The sequence below is a fragment of the Triturus cristatus genome, chromosome 1_2 (genome assembly GCF_964204655.1).
Source record: "Triturus cristatus chromosome 1_2, aTriCri1.1, whole genome shotgun sequence".
NCBI classification, from domain to species: domain Eukaryota; kingdom Metazoa; phylum Chordata; class Amphibia; order Caudata; family Salamandridae; genus Triturus; species Triturus cristatus.
Window position 1 is genome coordinate 780,800,205 of NC_140580.1, and position 21,991 is coordinate 780,822,195.

The 21,991-nt window shown below is 40.1% G+C and overlaps 1 protein-coding gene across 2 annotated transcripts in view; it reads right to left on the reverse strand.

Annotated features, from left to right (window-relative positions):
* Positions 1-21,991, reverse strand: part of CABCOCO1 (ciliary associated calcium binding coiled-coil 1) — a 304,698-nt gene that overhangs the window by 14,318 nt on the left and 268,389 nt on the right. For both annotated transcript variants that reach the window (XM_085608790.1, XM_085608789.1), the window contains exons 6-7: positions 16,406-16,537; positions 1,319-1,444 (exon numbers count right to left, since the gene is read on the reverse strand). In XM_085608790.1, the coding sequence (XP_085464916.1) occupies positions 1,319-1,444; positions 16,406-16,537 (258 nt within the window). The remainder of the gene's footprint in view (positions 1-1,318; positions 1,445-16,405; positions 16,538-21,991) is intronic.

Genomic DNA, 21,991 nt, shown 5'->3' on the forward strand with positions numbered 1-21,991 from the left:
ATGTATTTCCACTTAATTGGGCCCTCACACATTTCCTTTCTGCCCTAGAATCGGCACTGTAAAGAGTCTGTAAAGAAAATCTATACATCCTGGTTAAGGTTTTTCCCTACGATACTAAGATATAACAATCCACACCTAGCGACCATTTTAATAATATTTTTATTATAAAACGGGGACTGCATTTTACGTTCTATTGTCAGCTCTGGTTCATAGGAGAAATATGTTTTTTCAAAGTTTTTAACAGTTGCTCAGTTGGTAAGTCTTTGAGCTCACCATGCCATTTGCCCTCCCTAACTGCTGGAACTGATGTTTAATCTGGCCCGGAGCAGCATTTCTTGGTCTTTGATAAACTAGATATTAATTACTGCTATAACTCTTTTCCAAGCGGGAGAGCGAGCATTCTAGGAGGTTGCAAAAACCCTTCTCCGCACGCAGCAACATAACCCTGTCGACAACGATCAATATAACATTTAATCTGAGCGAATATGTTTTCTTCAGTGTGTAGGGAATATTTGGTCTAGTACTAAATGTGATCTTAGCATTATGAAATGCTCGGGTCAATTTTCATTCTTTTTTTTCTTTTCCTACAGTCGTGAAAAGTATGGTCCCTATAGCTCCTCCAAACATAAACATGAATTTCTGGCCTTTGGCCAGGAATAGCCAGAAAGACTATTTCAGGAAACAGAATCGAGTTACAATGGATATGTGTGTCCTACAACATCCATTTTAAAGTGTTCTCTCCATCTTATCTCGGGTCTCATCTAAAACATTTCAGAGTTTGAAACTCAGGAATCCCGCTCTCATCAGCTTAAACTCACACGCTCTCCCTCTCACTTGCTGGTGCAGTGAGCTTGAACCATGAACAGGTTAGGGATTTAAGGCCACAGGCAGATGGTTTTCATAAACCCACATGAAAACTATTGCAACAGTCACACTGCGGCATGCAGCGTGCGCTGTCTCACACTAGGAATAAACTGAACTGACATTTATTAGGTAGAAACCCCCCAAGTGCTGCGACTGTTTTATAAACAAGAACTTTACTGCGCACGAACTGAACACAATGCTGACAATATAATTTTATAACTATTGCATTTGTAAATTTGAGTGTAAATTGATTGTGAATCGATATACATTTTAAAAAGTGCAAACGCTTGGATCTTAAGGTGAAAATATTGAAAAAATATGTCACTCAATGTGATTTTAGCATGCTTTAGACGAAGGAAAGTTCGAGCTAGTAAAAATGCGCCCCTTGTTAAAATACTTGCACCAGCACATTATCATGACGTGAATGAATTGTATAATCTACTACCCAAATTACCTCAAGATTCCCAATAACTTCCTTTGTCACTTGGCCCAGGGCCGACTTTACATCTTCGATGGTGAATCCAGCAAGAGGATCAATTTCTTCAGCTGCTTTTTGCGTTTTTACATAGTCTTGACTTTCCTAAGAACAGAATTCAAACACAGCAAAAATAGCATTATTGTTTAACATTATTTATGAGGTGTCCCCCTGGAAATAATGCTTTAGACATTTTCTATTATTCATAATGGTGTGAATGAAACAGAAACAAAAAATATAGTTCCGTCACATTTTCTGAATAGGTAAATGTTGATAATCTGTTTAAAAGTAAACATCAGAACAGCAGTACCTACAGAGTAAAGAATGGGCCATGCCAAATTGGCACTAAGCACTACATGTCGAATTTGGACAAAAGCTGAATGCAGAAGAGCTCCCCACAGTAACCAGAGGGCATGGGGTCTGAAATTAGGTCCATTGTCTTTAGCCATGCTCTGTAACAATCAATCATAGGTGTGCCAATCAGTGTATAGGAAATGTTACATAAGACTGATGACTAAAATGTGTCACATGTCATCCATACTGGTGGACAGTATAGTTTAATTGTGCTTTGTCTGTAGAAGCACAAACTCAGAATTTAAAACTTAACACCGTGATTGGGGGTTCTTTTTAGTAACCAGAAAGGATTTCTATCCAAATGAACCCCTTTTCCAACATTAGGATAATGAAAGAATGGAGAAAAAATCATAACGCTCTAATATATACCTTGCAGTTTGCATGCAGCTCTTTGATGACAGTTAATAACTCACTGTTCTATGTTAAGATTCTTCTAGACACTTCTAGACACTTGTTGGACCTGCTGCTGGGGTTGCAGAGTCAGTACTCACTCTGCAAATACGACAGGATGTCCATCAAGAGTATATGAGTCCAGAATCTCCAACACAAGGGCTACAAACTCTGTGTGCACAGCTGTAGTTGTCTTCCCAGGTTTAATTGGCTACATACCGTGTCCAGTTGGGCAGGGTCTGTGAAAACACATACACAGAAATCCTTTTGGAGAAAACAAAACAGGGCCTGGTCATAGGACAGGTCCTAGGGCCAACCCCTGCATGGCAAAGTTGAAGGCCAAGCGCAGTGAGAGTTGGATATCCTTTGGTCAACCTCAGCAGAATGCAGCCGAAGGCTGTGTGTAGTCGAAGTTGACGACTAGTGAGGGTTGGCCAAAAACTAGGCACAGCAGCCAACCCTCACAGCACAAGGGGAAAAGACAGTGTGAAGCCGGTCTTGCCAACCAAGGCGTATTGTGTGCTGAGAACCGTCAGATGTGGTATATGATAAAAAACACAGAACATTTCACAGAAAAAAACAAAGGTTAAACTATGTTTTGTTCAGTGAATTTATGAGCTTTTTGGCTAGTTTGGATCATACTCTCACATAACCCACGCAACTCAAAACTAGAAACTAGAAAATGTAATCTCTCTACATATTTCTGCATATACTGAGCTACAGTGTTTTTTTTTGTAAATTTTGAATTACATTTAACTGATTCTAATGTCGTTGCAAAAAATCACTATGTTTTGGTGTGCTTAATTTTGCACGGCTTAACTGTTCATGTCTACAACCAAATTACACGTGAAAGAGCAAGGCACCAAGGATTTAAGCAGTTTGTGAGTATGGTAATTGTGTAACCATGTATTATTAGGAATAAAATACCCTAGAATGTACATTAAAAGGATATTGCAAATTCCCCTTATTTCCATTACCCCACAAAGAAAGGTAGCCTTTAGCCTAGTTTGTTTTAATGGCCAAGGATCTCCTCAGTGATTTGCTATATCCGTATAATGTATGGAGGGGATTCTTTATTGTGTATATGTGTGTGTGTGGGGGGGGGTGTATACACCTACAAAAAACAGAAAAAGTGTTACTCAACTGAGCACCCAATGTATTTCTGTTGAAGAGCATGCCAGCTGGTCACAAAGGGGTCCCTTTTGAGGACATGTATCCTTGGTTGAGGTGGCTAGAGTGGTCAGCTGTTTTCCATGTTCAGCCCTATTTCACAAGCTCAAAGGGCCCATTCTATCAGAATGACAGGTTGCATGACTTACATTAGTCAACAGGTGAGGATTCTACTTGTGGTGTCATAAGTGGGCTTCCATCTGACAGTTCAAGGAGCGATCACCTGTCTCAGACTAACAGTAATCTGATTTGCTATGTAGCTCTGGGCATAGTTCAACCAACTCAGCAGCCTTAGTAGGGAAAGTTGCAGAAGTCACAGCCATAGAGGCCCAATTGTCAACTGCAATCAAAGGGGAGGCTGAACCAATAGATAAAAAAGAAGCCAGTGAGTGATAGATCAATTCGTTTGTCTATTTACTTTGCCAGGGAAAAATATGTAACTAAATTATTTAACCAACTCATCCCCAACTGCAGATAGTAGGCGACATTTTTTGGTGCCAGACCATCATCATAATATATTATCTGAAACAATTGTAAAGAGATTGTTTTATCTATCCAAGAGAGTGAGAGAAGTCTAAATGAACATAAGGTAAAGAACCCTCCTAGGCGTGCTGCTTGTATTACAGGGGTGGAACTGGATCTCATGGCGGATTCGGGTTCTCCTTGGACCATTACCACCAGAGAGTATTTTTAAGGAGAAATTTAGGGATGTTTTGGGCACAGAACGGTTACAGCTGTCTGATATAATAGTTTTGATAGCTCTACGATTGATATGGATGGATATATATGTGCTAAGTTAGAATTTAAGAGTAGATGTGCTCAAATCAAGCTGTATGTGGCTGTGAAAGAAGTGAATGTGTTGGGTTGGAGAGACCAGTGGAAGTTGGGACTAATGTTGAATCCTCATTGTAAGGAGCCTTTGCAACTTTGTGATAAATTTTATGATGAACAAGTGTTGTTCATTGAAGAGGGCAGTGGGGAAAAGTTGGTAAAAGAACGTGTAAAAAAAGTCTTCACTGACAATTTGGGGAAGTTGAAAGATTTTGCGCACAGAATCAAATTGAAAAGTAACACTATACCGGTGAAGCAAAAGTTGAGGGGTGTACCTATCAGTGTCAGAGAAGAGTTGATGAACATGCTTAATGAGTTAATCAAAGATGGATTAATTGAGGAGATTGAGTCAGCTGAGTGGGTTTCTCGAATCGTTTTGGCTTGCAAGGCTGATCACAACTTTAGGTTATGTGTTGACTTGAGGTGTTTTAAATCAAATATAATAATTGATTGTCATACTTTGCCCAACATTAACCTTGTGGTGTCAATGCTAGAGGGTGCAAAACTTGTTTGGATATTAGGTCAACGCACCAACAAATTGAATTGGCTGAAGAATCTAAGCAGTTAACAGCGTTCATCACTCCAGAAGGATTGCATCAATTTACTAGGATGCCTTTCAGTCTGGCCGCTGCGGCCTCTGTGTTTCAGAGAGATATGTTCCATATATTTAGCGATATTGTATGTAAAATGTTTCCAAGATGACATTTTAATATTTCCAGGAATGAAGAGGAACACTCGCAACATATGATTTAAGTGTGCAACAGGTTGGGGAAACATGGATTGACTCTCAAAGGACACAAATGTAAAATTTTTAAGAAGTCTGTGGAATATCATGGCCACAGTCTATCCGATGATGGAGTGGTACTAAAAAATGTAATGTAGAAGCAATTGTGAATGTACTAACACCTACCAACATAGAAGATTTGCTTTTCTTTGCTGGCATGTGGGAATATTACAGCAAGTTCATAGAAATGTTTACTTCTAAAATGGAACTATTTGGAGAAAGTTTCTGAGGCAAGATGTGACTTATGTGTGGTTGGACTGGCAGCAGGTGGCATCTGAGAACATTAAACAAGGGATTGTCGGAGCTCCCACACTGAGACCATTTTGTATGAGAAAAGAATATGTAATCACAGTAGATTCTAGTATATATGGAGTTGGTGGTGTTTTGTTTCAAGGAGTGGCATGGAGGAGTGGAATGTTGCATTTGCTTCTTGCACTTTAAATGAGATGGACCGCAGATATGCTGTGAGTGAAACAGAACCTGTTTTTGGGCTTTTGAACACTTCAGAAACTATGGGCCTCATTTATGAAAACTGTTGCATCACTGTGACAAAACAGCAATGCAACAGTTTTCACTGCGCCCTCCTCGCGACACGATGGATGTGCCGTATTTAATGTACGGAGCTCCATGTCGCAAGAACTGACACATACGTCAGGAATCCTGATGTATCTGTCAGCGCAAAAGTCACGCATTGCTGGAGTTGTGTCAAAAGCATGACGCAACTCCAGCAAAGCATGGGGTAGGCCTATTCCCATTGCACTGCGTCACCCTTACGCCTGCCATGAGGCAGGCATATGGTTTTGACGCAGTGGAGTCCTAGAAGTGTCTCAGTGAAATCTCATAGATTTCACTGAGACACTTCTATGACCCTTTTTTACATGGGAACACCCATCCTGCATACATTATACCTGACACAGGTATAATGTGGCGCAGGGCTTTACAAGGTGACGCATCTGCCTAGATGCGTCACCGGGTAAATATGGCGTAACGTGGTGCATTGTCTACGCCAGTGCTGCATCATAAAAAGTGACGCAACAGCGGTGCAAAAGTGTTGCAAGGCCTTCATAAATAAGGCCCTATGTATGGGAAGCAAATTTGTTTGGAGGATGGATCACAAGCCGTTAGTTTATCTCATGTCCCCTGTATTGCTAGACTCACCTTGAGACTACAGGAGAGTAGTTTCAGAACAGGATATTCGCCAGTGAAGAAAAATGTGGCAGCTGATTTTTTACCACAATTGGCATGCCAGCAGGATGATATATGTGTCACAGGGGAATGTGAATTGATTGCTACTATTAAAGATATAGTGACAAAGGAGTTTGAGGCTATTTTGGAAGAATTCTGGAAGGCGTGTGAAAGGACAGACAAAGTATGGCAAGCTACAAATAGATGGGTTTTGGAGGGGTGGCCCAAGAGGAGAGAAGTCAAACCAGAATGGCTAATGTAGCATAGGAATTAGACGTTTAGGGTGATTTATTGTTTGAAGGCAGGAAATGTGTTCCCCCAGAAGGGGTACAGGACGGCTGGCTCATAAGTGACATCCTGGTATGTCTGCCATGAAACTGGTATTGTATTTACTTTTGGTGGCCTGGAATGGATAGAGTGATAGAAAGAACCGTGAGAGAATGTAAGGTGTGCTCTTGCTGGGAAAAAATGTTGAAAGTCAGTACAGCTCCATTAAAAAGTGTTGAATGGCCGGAGTTGCCATGGCAAAGAGTAGCTTTTGATATATCTGGCCCATTTAATTCACTTCCCATGGGCACTCGATTTGCTTTAGTCTTAATCGACTATCATTCTAAATGACCAGAGGTGTAGTTTGTGTCACAGGGAAGGCTGCTCCTCTATTTTGGTTACACACAATGGAGTTCAACTCACGTCTGTAGAAATGGAATCCTTTCTCATGCATTGTAACATCAAACATGTGACCACTGCATTATATAAATTGTATGAAAATGTGGAGAGGGTCAACCGTGTGTTAAAAGTATATGTGGTCAGGGACATCTTTATGATCTTGGGGGTCGTGGGCGAAACGTATTTTGGGGGCCTCTGTTCGGAACAGCTTTGAATTTATGATCCAGTTTCAGCTTTCATGCCCTTTTTGACTAGTTCACCGACATTGCACAGGCACACTTGTTCAAATTCTAAATGTGTTTATGTCTAATGTTCAGGGATAGTGATGCATGTTTTCAATTTTGTAACACAGCAGCAGCTCACTAATATTACTGCAAATAATCTCTGAAATCCCCTCCCATTTCTCATAATTGAGGTCCTGTTTTATTCTAAAAGAAACTTTTTTATGGATGTTGCATTAAACAAACACAATATTTCTCTGCAAAATGTATGTAATAGCATCTCAGAAAGAAAGAGTGGAGGAGATTGTGCACATCTCTTATTGTCTAACTTCTCTGTTTCAAACGGTTAGCGTGCTACGCTTTCTATGAGCCTGCCTGGCTTGGACTAAATATGTCTAAAGTACCCAAGTTATTGAAGTCAACTTGGACTAAAACGTGCACTGCTGGTGACCTCTAGTCACGAAATTCTAGAACCTGGTCAAGTCAGTTTTCTTGCATACTTTTCTTTTTCTTAGCATTATTTCTGTTCTTTATAATGCATAACCGTTTCTTTGAGTATAGTAAATCAATCACTTTCCCGCCATCAACTTATATCAAAGTACAATTTGTTACAACATAAGGTAAACAATACAAATCACAATCTTTTAAATAATGTTAACATCATTCAATTCTGACACTCAGTGCATTTCGGGACTGATGTCCCTTCATCAAGGGAAAACCTGTGGGGAACAAATTTATAACTAAATCAAACATATTAATGTGCAGAATAGTCATGTGCAAAATGTGGCTCCACCACATCTGGATGGCCTTGAAGCAGTAGAATGGGCACTCCTTGGACCCAATTTCAACACTGAGAACACTCTGCTAATTTAACTATTGAAGTTCTGTCTACAAAACAGCTACTTTGAATGGCGTGAATGGTATTCTTTGCAACCAAGTGGGACATCCATGGGCTTTCCTGGGGCACCAGCCTATGCAAACACCTCTATGGCAAAATTCTAAAATGAGAACATTTTGTCAAATTCCACTTGGATGAATGATGTGATTTTTTTTTCTCGCAGATTCATCGATTATATCTTCCTTATTTGGAAAAATACGGAAGAATCTCTAATTGAAAACATTAGAGTGCTGAACACAAAGGACTCCAGGATACAATTCATGCACAACATCAGCAACAAAGGACTGGCATTTCTGTACGTCTGGATAGAAGTAGAATCTAACAGGATAACAACAAGTATGTACAAGAAACCGACAGATATAAATAACTCATTACTATTTCAAAGTTTTCACCCACCAAATTTAGTCAGAAACTTACCATATTCACAATTCCTAAGAACAAGGAGATTACCCTCAGAAAATTCCACATGTGCAATAACGATGGAGGCACAAAAGAAATGTTATGTTCAACGAGGGTATCCACCAGAGTTGCTGGAAAGCCGTGCACAACAGGCCACAGCTATGGACAGAGAGTTATTATTGCAGAGGGAACATAAGAAAGATACCAAAAGGATGGTGTTTGTATCTAGGTATTCTACAGCGTCTAAGGAAATCAAAACCATCATACGCCCATGTTGGGAATTACCGTAGGAAGAACCGGATTTTATGGGATTATTTGCAGAAAAACCATGGTTCGCATACACAAGATCACGCAATATCAGGGAAATTCTATCAAGCAACAGGACAAAGGTTCCATCAGGCAAAGCAGGCACAAAAAATGCAGCAATTACATTAATTGCAATAATGTTATCTTGGGGGACACACTCTTTCCCCCGAGAACAGGAGAACGCATGAAACTGAATCACTCTACGGATTGTAATGCTACCAACGTAGTATATGCAATAAAATGCCCATGTGGCCTATTATATATAGGCAAAACTGAACGAAAAATGAAGATACATTTGACTGAACACAAAAGCAAGATGCGGAAAAACAACATCAACTCCAGCTTGGCACTACATTGGAACCAGAATCGACATACAATCGCACAAATGCGATTTCAAATTATTGAACATACACCAATTTTACAAGGCATTGATAACTCAAATAGACTACTGCAACAAGAAGCTTTCTGGATTAGAAAATTAGAAACTTTACCCCAAAAGGGTTAAACAGCAAATTCAAGATGGCTTGTTTCCTGTAATAGCTTCCCTTCACAACACCATCGGCATGAACTCTTAAATTGATATCAGGCTTCACATGGTCCATATTAAAATAAGCTCCTATTTAGCATCTCCAGCCAAAACACTCAGCCCTTATGTCAGACAACACTATAGGGCATGGAACTGATAGTTTATACTAGGCTTACAAGGTGTATATTCAATTAGGTCGACGATGACCACCAGCCCCAAATGGGCATAACACATTGATTCTGATGATGTTGTTGTCAACAAAGAACGTATTGTGAAGCGTGTGACTTCTGTAAAGCACTATTGACAATGTTCTACTTAGACTTATTTCCTTGTCATGCTTGGACCCCGATATGCACACTCAGGACTCCAAAGGCCTGCTACTGGTAGATATCAGTGTTGACACAGACACCAGCAGGCGAGTTTTTTAATTTCATGAGTTGTGAGGCACCATTCCAAGATGGCGCTGCCGTTTTGACACCGGGGGATTGCATGTTTTGCTTTGCAGGCACCTAAGCAAGGACGTTACCATGCAAAGATGTTTCATCGGCTACAGGAACTAGAGGACAGGATATGCATGGTATGGATTTAGTGGGATATGATACAACACCAGTAAGACATGGCGCTCAAGGTTTTGACGGCGAACTCCAGCGAGAGCTCGCCATTATGAATAGTTTCGATATGGAATAGACGTCTTGAGCACAGGCAGTAAAGATAACATGACAGGCCATGGAGCAGGTAGCCAGGGACTTGAAATGGAGGCTGACGATAGGTAATGGGCTTAAGCTGACTGTTGGAGAGTCTTATGATGACTAATGGGTTCCTCGGCTTGTTTTTTGTTACAGTAAAAGAGGAGCACTGACATCCTGCTATGTGACTGCGTGTAACAGGTATGATTATGTTGATAGGATTTTCTGGGTCTTGATTGGAAGGCTCAGAAGAGACACCTAAAGTTTGTGATTTTCCCTACATTATAGGTTCTGGTGCTTGACATTTAGTCGTGGCTAATGACAAACACTGAGTGAGTAGCGGCTTGTTTTCCATGCATTATATTGGTGATAAGGTTGTCACTATTAATGTGGTAGTCTGAATTTTGACACCCTCTGTAGGGGTATGCACAGAATTTCGGTGGCATGAGCTTTGAATCATGCGTTTTGAATCAGGCGTTCAAATGGACATGATGGCGAAATAAGAATAAGTCGTTAAATAGTTGCCAAAAAATTTCTTGAAAGTATCTTGGAACCACATTTTCCACATGAATATTCAGCACATGAATATGTTTGATTTAGTTATATATTTGTTCCCCACAGGTTTTCCCCTGATGAAGGGACATCAGTCCCGAAAAGCATTGGGCGTCAGAATTGAATTATGTTAACATTATTTAAAAGATTATGATTTGTCTTGTTTGTCTTATGCTGTAACAAAGTGTACTTTGAAAGAAGTCGATGGCGGGAAAGTGATTGATTTACTATTCCTAAAGAAACTGTTATGCATTATAATGAACATAAATAATGCTTATAAAAAGAAAAGCATGTAAGAAAACTGACTTGTAGAGTTTCGTGACTAGAGGACACCAGCAGTGCACTTTATAGTCCAAGTTGACTTCAATAACTTGGCCACTTTAGTCATGTAATGGCATCTCAGACACATTACTCACACATTTTCTTTTTTTTAAGGAAACAGTATTTCAAAACAATCTCTAAGAATTATTCAAGGTCATCAGTTCAAGACTTTTCATTTCAAAGCTGGCTCTTTCAGGGGGGCCCCCTGAAAAGATGGTGCTCTGGGCCAGAGCCCACTTTGCCCAGGTCTTAAAACATCTCTGTATGTGGTAGAAGCACATGGACAAGGAGGTGACTGTAAAAATGCGTTGAGAGAAAGATTATGGTTGTACCGCATAACTCCCCACACTCTCTCTGAGGTTAGTCCTATCAAATTTATAAAAGGCACAGATCCTGCTTCCAGTTTATGTCCCTGGTGGTTTAAAGATAAGTGGGTAGGAGTAGAAGAAAGATGTAATGTGAAGGATGTAGCGAACAGAGTGAGAAAGAAACAAAGTAAATTCAAGGAGTGGTATGATGCTAAGTGAAAGGTGAAGCTACATGAGATAAATATTGGAGTCTGGGTGAGGATCCTAAACTCGGGATTCAGTAACAAAGGTTTGTCCAAGTTTGGGAAGGCTATGAATGTACTGAAGGTGTTCACTAATTGTGTGATTGTGTGATTACCCAAGATGGGAAGGTATGAAACATGAAAAGAGTAGCCAAATGTACAGGAGAGGGTTTGGATGGTAATGATAAGGAAGAAAGTGAGGATACAGTGGAGGATGACAATGGATTTCTTGTGAAAGTTGATAATAAAGTCCAGCATAGTTACCAGAGTGGAAGTAATAATGATTGCACTAGCTCATTTCACAATTTAGAATATTTTGGTGATTCTGTGGCTTTTAGAGTCAATGAAGCAGGCAGAATCAGACAACCACCTGCGAAATTTGCTGAATTTGTCAAATAGGAAATTAAATTTTCTGAGCCGTATTTTGTTTGCAATTTTACTGGTTTCTGGGAATTTTATTTATTGGGTATAAAGTCAGTGGTAGTTTTAGTACCTGAATTAGTATTTCATCTTCTTTATCTTCTTTGTGTTTATGAGGGAGATGTGTTATATTTGTATTAACATATATTCTCTGCACATGACATGTTATGTTTGGTAGTGTGTTTTGCATTCCATGAAAGTGTTGATCATGGAATGCAGAGGGCACTGCAGTTGATTTGGGGGACGTCCTGCTTGGAGGATGCATTGCTTTGCTGCCGCAAATAAACCTGTTAACCTTATTGGTGTGGATTGGACTTTGTAACAGTTGCACTGCTGCTCCTGCCCTTTACATGTCTGTGTGCGAGCAAAGATGTCTTGTGTGCACTTTGAAAGTAGTTATTGGACCTCTTTGGGAGGGCAGACTCCAAGCTCATTAAACTATTGGTGTCTTTGCTGAGACCTTACACTGCCCTTGATCCCCATACCAGTGCCCAAAACACCTGTTCCGAGGTGCAAAAGAATGCCCAGGCTCTATGCTCATTCAAACATTGGATTTCGAAGTTGAGACATAACATTGCCTTGTGCATGCCAAACCGTTATCATTCACACCTACTTTGTAGTGCAAGGAGAAGTTAGACATCATGCCCATTCAAACATTTCTTTGCTGAGACTTGATGCTCTCTTGCATACCATTATCCATCACACTTTGTCCAAAATTTAAAAAGGGAGCCTAGACTCCAAGCCAATTCAGCCACTGGAATCTTTGCTGATGCCCAATTCTGCCATATGAAAACTATGTCACTGTCCATCACAACTTCCGTGGGGTGTATAAGTGGAGGTAAGTCTCCATGCCCATTCAGCCATTGGTCTTCTTAGTCAGAATGGAAACATCTGTCAGGATTACTTTATAAAAGAATAATGTCCCTTGTCTGGCAATGTCTATTAAAAAATAAAACAGATCAGCTATGAGCAACTGGCGCTGTCAGTTTTTAAAAAATGTACCTGCTATGTCGAAGAGCTCTGTACCATTAAAGATATAGAAACATTTTGAAAAGTGACAGTATTGTTTTAGTAATTTTATAGTAGTCTTGCTAAAAGTGCTAATAAAGTGATTTTGAAAGAGTAGCCGTGCACCAAAGTATTGAATGTTCTTTTTGATTGTCCTACTTAGGCGTCCTAGAACCGGTCCATGGTTCAATTGTCACGTGGCCTGACTAAAAACAATGCCATCTTTGTGCTCATGTTTCTTAAGTTGCCTTCTTTCTGCAACATGGTGACTTTTGCCATACATTTGTGTACGTGTTAGTGCAGGATAGAATTATCCAAAACTGCATTTGCTTACCTTAAAACTTCGTAGGCACACTGTCATGACAACGTGAATATTCAGTACGATGTATAGAGTTCACAGCACAAATGTCATGACTTATTGTTGCCCAGCAGGTGGCTACGCTATCTAGCTAAAATAAACAATTATGGCCTGACAAAGACCTTGAAATACCAACATGTGCACTGTTTATTATAAATACAAATTAATTCTTGGTTAAATCAGAGCAGCACTCTGCTAACACTTCGAGGTAACAGTACGTCAAAGTTCCAGCTCAGCTGATTCTTGTCCTCTTCACGAGGGATATCCCGCTCTACACCAAGACGGACAGCCTGATGGCACTTGCCCACAGGTAATGGGGAGTTCGATCACCCTGTAAGGATTCTTTTGCAGATCAGCCATTCTAGGTCAAACTAGGTTAGGGAGCTTTAGGTAGGAGCACATTACATTATACTATATTAGACTATGTATTCTCCAGCATATATTCATTGTTTAAGCACAATGGTGGAATTATTCATTCTCTCCACTGTTCATGTATTGCTAATTATGGTGATAAGTTTTGTTCTATTATTAATTGCAGTGCCCGTATTTTACTTAAGACTCTCACTGCTCCAAGAAATATTGAAACTACAGGTTGTGTATTTCTTGCATATTTCATTTGGGTATGCATCAGAGTCTGAACGAAAAGGTTCTAGAATGTTACCACGATTCCTTGGGGAGTCAGGGTTATCATGTTCTGAACACATTTGTGACCCTGTAAGGTTAGGGGTGCAGTTGGTGCACTGTGAGCTAGCAGGACTATAGGCCAACATCTCCTGAGGGAGTGAGGGGAATCAGACTTGCACCATCTCAACGTTCATGTTGTCCAACAAATGCACAGTTTTTACTGAGAAAGTATAAAGACGTACGACACCATGGTAGCCTTAGTGGGCATATAATGGCTAACATATGGTTTGTGGCTCATATTCTGGTTTTAAAAAGGTGGCTGCCCCGACATGGATGGGAAGTATGATAAAGATGCCAGGAAGTCTACATGTAACTTGTTAGTTGGGGCAAAGTTTGCAAATGGGGTTCGATGTTCTGAGTGGTTCGCTTAGTATATAGGGACCATGGGCTTGGGCAACCCTTGACTGCTGGTTCTGGTAAGGAAGGCCAGGGTTCATGCTACTCCATACTCTTGGTGTGTGAGCTGCAACGCTTTGTATTGATTCTGCGGAGCAGATGCATGAGTAAGTTGCAGTGGGTGGTGGGCACAACTTCAGGGTATTGCTGAGAGATGCCTAGGTTGTCTCTCTCTGGGATTACTTGGTGAAGTTTCAGGGTTCTGTTGATATCGGTGACGTCTCAGACTTCTGCTGTCCAATGGGCCAATGGGGTTGGAGATTTTTACCTATAAATGCACAATTTATGCGTCATTTAAAGAAATATTTCCTATGGTGGTCTCTCAAACATCCCTTTACATTTGTCTTTAATCCCTTTCCACTTACGATGCTTGTGTGGGGGCGACTTCTTTTTAACCAATTCCAATTATCTATTTTAAAGGTTTATTGAGATTTGAATTATACCGTTCATGATAGTTGTCTTTGAAGATTACGCTGTACCAATGTGGTGGGTGATTTTGACTTCAAGATGCACTGTACACCAAACATTTTTAGAAAAGTTGCTTTGGAAATGACCCCCAAACAAAGAAGTGTGGGGTTACGGTCACAATTTAGGTTTGATCAGAACTTCACAATGTTTAAAGGAAATCTTCACAACTTCACACAGACCCTTCCATAAATCTCCATTTGGAGTTCTTTCTGAAGCCCATGCACTTTTTTATTTTCCTATAATAATGCAGACTTTAGCCAAATCACAGCCTGTTTTTGGCCCAGAGTAAATGTTTGCGAGTACCAGTTGAAAAGATAATTGATTCATAACGTTGATACTTGCTTAGTATTACCTAAGTTTAGGAGTGGAATCATGAATAAGATCTCCTTACACATTTTCAGATTTCAGCACTCCACTTTCTCTCCATTTCAAGGTTGTAGGGGCAATGATCCCAACGCTTCTGTTGGGATGGGTGAATACGATGTCAATGAATGTCATGATATGTGCAGGTCAGACAATTGCAATATCAGTATATGCAATGTGAACTTATGCCACAGCCTGTGCCGACATAACCTCGACAATGTATGTCAATGCAATGTCAATGTATACCGTAATTTGTGTTCATACAGCAGCGCAGACATCAGCATAATGATACCAATTTATGTCATAATCCAAGCTTATACCATAATGTTATTGTTGCCAATATGAACACTGTCAATGTACACTCAGACCAAAGCAAACATACCTTTGACTACATCAGTAAGAGCAATATCAATGTGCAAGATGGCTGTATGCACAATGTTAGTAATGTCGATAAAAATGATACCAGTGTCTGCCGTATTATTCTTAGGAGTTCCAATAAACTCACATCATTGCTGTTAGATTCCCCCAAGATGACCTCCCCATCAACCCTGAGTCAGAGGTCAAGCAGGTACTGCGACCCATGCACACGCTTATTGAGTAATGAGTCACCCGTGGGATCCCCATAAATTACAAGCAAACACACACACAGAGAAAACCCTAATACAGATAGATAGTTGCACCACAAACAATTCAGAGGTTATCCAATTACCAACCCAATAAAAACTATTTGGCTAAAGGCTTGCGTGCCCCAGACATACCACAAAACTAGATACCACATGTAGATCGGTACACTCAACCAATCAGAACACAACATGCACACCACACGTAGCAATCACACGCTTCTCACACCAGACATCGGGACATAAACACACTGGCCCACATTAGCTCTCCCGTAGGTCAAAAGCCATCTGTGTCCCTATCAGATACGCACATTGATTTATGACTAAGATGCTTTTAAAGAATGCAGAGAACATTTTATTGTACCTCTGAAGTGTATAAACTGCCAAAACATTGTACATCGAGAATTTTTTGCAGATGCATTCTGTCCATGCTCTCCCGGCCACAGCATTTAATTAAGCCAACTTGTTCCTGTTTTGCCAAATGCCTCGTCTTTTCATTTATTTGAGATAAATTCATATCTGAGCAACACTTCAATTTGCGTGGTATTATCTAAGTTTAGGAGTGGGATCACGAGTAATATCTCTGTACACATTTACAGATTTAGGTACACTACTTTCTCTTCATTGAAAGGGTGTAATGGTAGCCATTCCAACCCTTCCACATTTGTAGGTTCTAAGCTAATTTTCCTGGCTTTATCTATTTTTCATGGCAATTTAGTAGACTAAATAAATACAGTAGATATACATCCACCCAGTACCTTAAAAGGTACAGAAACCAAAATAAAAGTAAACACTTTTTGTTTATTATTTATTCAAATGTAACTACTGTAAACAACCAGTGGTGTTGCAATGCTAAATTAAGGTAGAAAGCAAACATATTCAAAATCAGAGTATCAAAATAAACTCTTACCTCTCCTTCTGGACTTTCTATTGGTGATGGAGGTTCTGGTGCTATGAACATTGAATATATTTCATAAGATATACCTTCCTCTAATGGAGCTGGGAAAGTAGTGTCTGCTGCTTGGACAACTTCAATGACTTGCTGTATGAGAAAAAACATATTGTGAATGTTATAAAGTATAATTTCATGTTGTGTATATATGTATATATATATATATATATATATATATATATATTAGTTAGGTTCAGATTTTATACACACACAACAACAGAAAATCAGCAGTTAAAGTTATCTTAAGTAACTATAACTCATGCTCTAAGGGATCCATAACTTGGCCCTCCACATGCACAGTTTTCTCATCAATAATGTCACTGTACATGTTGCAGTGATATTATCAATGATGTCATAGAAGGTGTCATCAATGATGTAATATATGGGGTAATTAGCAGGGCATGGCTAGGACGCGAGTTATGGTTACCTTAGAGCATGAGTTATGGTTACTTGAGATAACTATAACTGCAGAATTTCTATGGTTGTGTGCGAGTAAAATCTGCACCTAACTATAATGTCCATGTAGCCTTTGGCTTTTTTAGTGTATGTCTAAAGTTTTTTAAATTATATTTCCTAACTATACCTTCCCTGTAACCTTTATTTTTTTCAGTGAAATTCTACGGTTTTTAATGCTATTTCCTAACTATAACGTACTTTTTTTAAATTTGTTGTGTCTTTGTATACTATATCTTGCCTTCTTATGACCTGTAAAGCGCTCCGATACTCGCAAGAGTCTTGTTCGCGCTATATAAAACCTTCAAAATTAATAAATAAGTAAATAAATAACATCCCTGTAACATTTTTTTTGTGTGAATTTCACTGTTTCTTTAGGACACATTGTACTGTGATTTGACCCATGAGTTCAATTTACTAATATACATTTTCACAAGTTTATAAATACATTTTATTCACACATTCATTCTAGGTATATAGTTTAAAACAAAAAATTAAGGTAAGATAACGTATGTAGTCTTTCTTTATGTGCAATGCACCAAGTCTTTCTATTTTTAAAATTAATTTTATGGCTCTGATGATCCCTCGTGAATCCTCTGACAAATAATGGGTCTGCCAGTAATATTGCACACATTCAGTACGTAATACAACAACACATTTTAAACAATCATATGCTATTGCAATTTCTTTAAGTGTATCACTGCCTGTGTGTGGGTGTATGAGTGGCTGTATGGGTGTATGAGTGGTTGTGTGAGTGGTTGTGTGGGTGTATAAGTGGTTGTGTGAGGAGATGGCTGTGTGGGTATGTGAGTGGTTTTGTGGATCTGTGAGTGTGTGTGAGTGGCTGTATGGGTGTGTGAGTGGCTGTATGGGTGTATGAGTGGCTGTATGGGTGTATGAGTGGGTGTGTGAGTGGTTGTGTGGGTGTGTAAGTAGTTGTTTGAGTGAGTGTGTGAGTAGGTGTGTAGGTCCATAAGGATCCAGGCAGATCCAGGTGGATCAGAGGATCCTCGCGCTAAAAAATAAAAACATTTTTGGACAGTTTCGTGTTCATGAGGGGTTCCTCAGAGACCCATCCATCATTCCCATGGGGTCAGGGTACCTCTACCCTGACCCCTTCTATCACCTTTACATTTTATTTTTCCCCGGGAACTGTGTCCTGAAGCACAAAATGGCGGCCTCAACTTTCCTCTCAGGTTGTGGCCCGCCAGTCACAGCTTTGCTGTTGATGCATGGATCAGCGTATCCATCCAGATCCACTGCAGACCCGCATCTCTAGCTATACATAAATGTTTTTACATTAATAGCTCCAAAACTACTTAGGAAATTTACACCAAATTACAAACAAAGGACTCTTTCTGGACAAAGATCTAGCTTTCTGCCAAATTTGATATAGTTCTGTTCAGCAGTTCAGGATGTAGTCCTGTCTAAAATCCCTATAGGAAAATGCATGGGGAAAATGCTTTTTGGTACCCCCCTTTTTCTGGGTTCCCACTTGATGGCTCACCTCAAAACTTTCCAGACAGCAGCTGATGTGACTGACAAGCTAGTTCTGAAAGGTTTGTGAAGATTCATCAAAAGGCACCAAAGTGATTAGCAAAATATATATATATATATATATATATAAATTCACTTAAAAAACCATAGGTTTCACATATGTTATAGTTAGCTGGGCATTTCCCTCGTAAAAAACCAATGAAATTCCCCCGTTATAGTTAGTGCAGGCAACTATAACTCACGCGACCGCAATCCTCTGCTGATGACGTCAGATATTACATATTCGGGCACCGTGCGCCCACTTTACGCAGTTCGCGCCGTGCGCGCACGGAGCGCTTTGCGCACCGTGTGTGCACGGTGGGCACACGGTACGCTTCGCGCACCTCCCGGCCTCTTTACAAAGTTTGTGCCGTGCGCGCATGGAGCGCTTCGCACCCAAGGGCCAAATAGATTTTTTTTTTCGATAAATCGCGGAGTGCGCGCACGCTGCGCGAACTTCACAGAATTTTTTCTGTTTGGGTGGTGCGCGCAGGGTGCGCGCACTCGCCGATTTTTCGAAAAAAAAATAAATTGTTTTTTGGCCCTTGGGGGTCCTTCTGGGACCCCCTGACCACGGCTAGGGGGTCAGGAACTGTCCACCGTGCCCCCTTTTCACGTTCTCCACATTTGTTTTTCACCCCCTCAGAGTGCGAGAGACAAACTGGTGGCCGACACTTCCTGGTTTCGACCGATTCGAATGTTTACTAAGATCTAACAACCAATCAGAATTGCGCTCGCGCACGTCAAGGTACGCGCGTACAGATACATATATATTGATTTAAATGCTATTTTCTCTGGAAATACTGAACAGATTTACACCAAACCTGCAAAAGGCACTTCATGGACCTTATGGCTACCTCTCTGCCAAATTTCACATAATTCTGTTCAGCCGTTCGGGCTGTAGCTGCGACTAAAGTCCCTATGGAAAAATCCATGGGGAAAACGCGTTTTGGGACCCCCCCTTTTTCTCGGCCCCCGCTTGACGAATCACCCCGAGACTTTCAGGGTAGGAGCGGAGCGTCCCATTAGTTTTGAAAATTTCGCGAGGATTCGTCAATCGGCGCCAAAGTTATTCAAAATTGAATTTTGAGATTTCCTATGGAAACTCGGTCCTAACTATAACTATCTACTGGCAACCGCCAGTAGATAATATATATACACACACACACACACATATATATACCAACAAGATGCCCTCATAAGGAACAGACCTCTCACAAGAAGGCAAGTTTCCAGCGCTTTTATTAGTTGCAGCAACAGCGCTCATTTGGAACAGGAACACCCAAAAATAAATTAATGTCAATGTGCCCTACGCGTTTAGTGCGAAAACTGCACTTCCTCATAGGCTGACTCGGGCATGAACAGCAAAAGTGATCCCAGCTGAACAAGTACTTGTGACGCTCTCCCAAGTGGGCGGAGACAGTGTGCTGCCTTCTGGTCTCTGTAGTGCTGGGTGATGTATCCACTTAAATCGTTTGCATGTTGCCCGAACATTTCAGAGCCCCAGTGGGTTGGTGAAGATGTCCAAAATTGAGGGCTGCTCAGTGCAGATGCAACCAGCGTGACTTCTTGTTCCATACATCACAGCGTAGGTTATGCTGGGATTGGGCCGCAAAAACACGGCGGGGCTGTTTCTGCGACCGGAGAAGCCGCCAACAAATTACACCAACAAGTTGCCCTCTTAAGGAACAGCCTCTTACAAGAAGGTAAGTTTCCAGCGCTTTTATTAGTTGCAGCAACAGCGCTCAATTGGAACAGGAACACCCTAAAATAAATTAAAGTCAATGTTCCCTACGCGTTTCGTGCGACAACTGCACTTCCTCATGGGCTGACTCGGGCATGAACAGCAAAAGTGATCCCAGCTGAACAAGTACTCGTGACGCTCTCCCATGTGGGCGGAGACAGCGTGCTGCCTTCTGGTCTCAGTAGTGCTGGGTGATGTATCAAACGGCCCCAAAGTGATTAGCAAAAAATATATATATATGTACACATATATATATTCACTTAAAAAACCATAGGTTTCACACACGTTATAGTTAGGAATTAGCATTTAAAAAACCTTGCAAATTCACTTAAAAAACCATAGGTTTCACACATGTTATAGTTAGCTGGACATTTCACTCGTAACGTCACATATTACATCACTCATGACATGGTCAGTGGCATCACTCATGACATCACTGATGACATCATCCTTGTGATAGAGTGGCGGTCGCGCGAGTTATAGTTATCTGAACTAACTATAACGGGGGAATTTCATTGGGTTTTTACGAGTGAAATGTCCAGCTAACTATAACATGTGTGAAACCTATGGTTTTTTAAGTGAATTTGCAAGGTTTTTTAAATACTAATTCCTAACTATAACGTGTGTGAAACCTATAGTTTTTTAAGTGAATTTGTACGGTTTTTTAAATGCTAAGTTATGTATTTATTAATTTTAGTTGCAGCAACTGCGCTCAATTGGAACAGGAACACTCAAAAATAAATGAAAGTCAATGTGCCCTTGAGGCGAATGCAAAGAAACACGGGTGCTGGCAATTGACTTTGGGACTGCCTATAAGAACTTAGCCCGTGATAAAGTGCTCAAGAAGCACGAAACACGTAGGGCATATGCTAAAAGGAGGACGCTGCTCTGACTTGTTAGCTGCTGCTTTCTTCCCTATTAAATCGCTTATGTGGCACCTCTGGCCGAGCGGCTTCATTCAAATGGCCACCTTGTTTATATATATATACATAACATTTTTCAATACCTTAATCAGATTGTTTCAATTACCAAATCAATTTACTTCTTATATTGAAAAATTCCAAATTCATCAATTGATGCATAATTCATATATTCATATCAACTATAGCAATTTGAGAAATCAATAATACTCTAAAAGTTCTAAAATCGTCTAAATTATGGCCAAACAAGTAAGATATGACAGTCTCTCTTATACAACCACTCAAATGACACCTTCTCTCTTGTAAGCTCAATTCCTTCCAGAAGTTGTCCTAAGCGAAATAGCAGTCTCAAAGCCACCACCCCACAACAAAGATTTGTAAACGTATTTATAAACATAACTGAAATTATTATAAAACTACTAGCTCCAATGGAATGCATTCATGAAAAGAACATAGCTTGTTTGCAGAATGAAACACACTGTCAAATAAATGAAAATGAACTGAACATATGAAACAAAACAGAGGTCAACCAATAACATTACCATAAAACATAGTAAGTACACATATTTGTGAGACATTGACCTGAGCTCAACCCTCTGGTAGCTTAACATAGAGCAGTCAGGCTTAACTTAGAGGCAATGTGTAGAGTATGTGTGCAGCACTTCAAACAGTAATAAAGTGAAATAGAACAATATAAAAATCTAATACCAATTTAGAAAAATAGAGCAACATTTAATTAATAAATCAGGACCAAAACGACAAAAATACAATCAGTAGAACCAGAGATATGCGACTTTAAATATTTAAGTGAAAATAGCACCAAAACACCCAAAAAGCCATTTGTGGCTATCAGGTCGTGCGATACCAGGAGAAAGTCACAAGTTCAGGCCA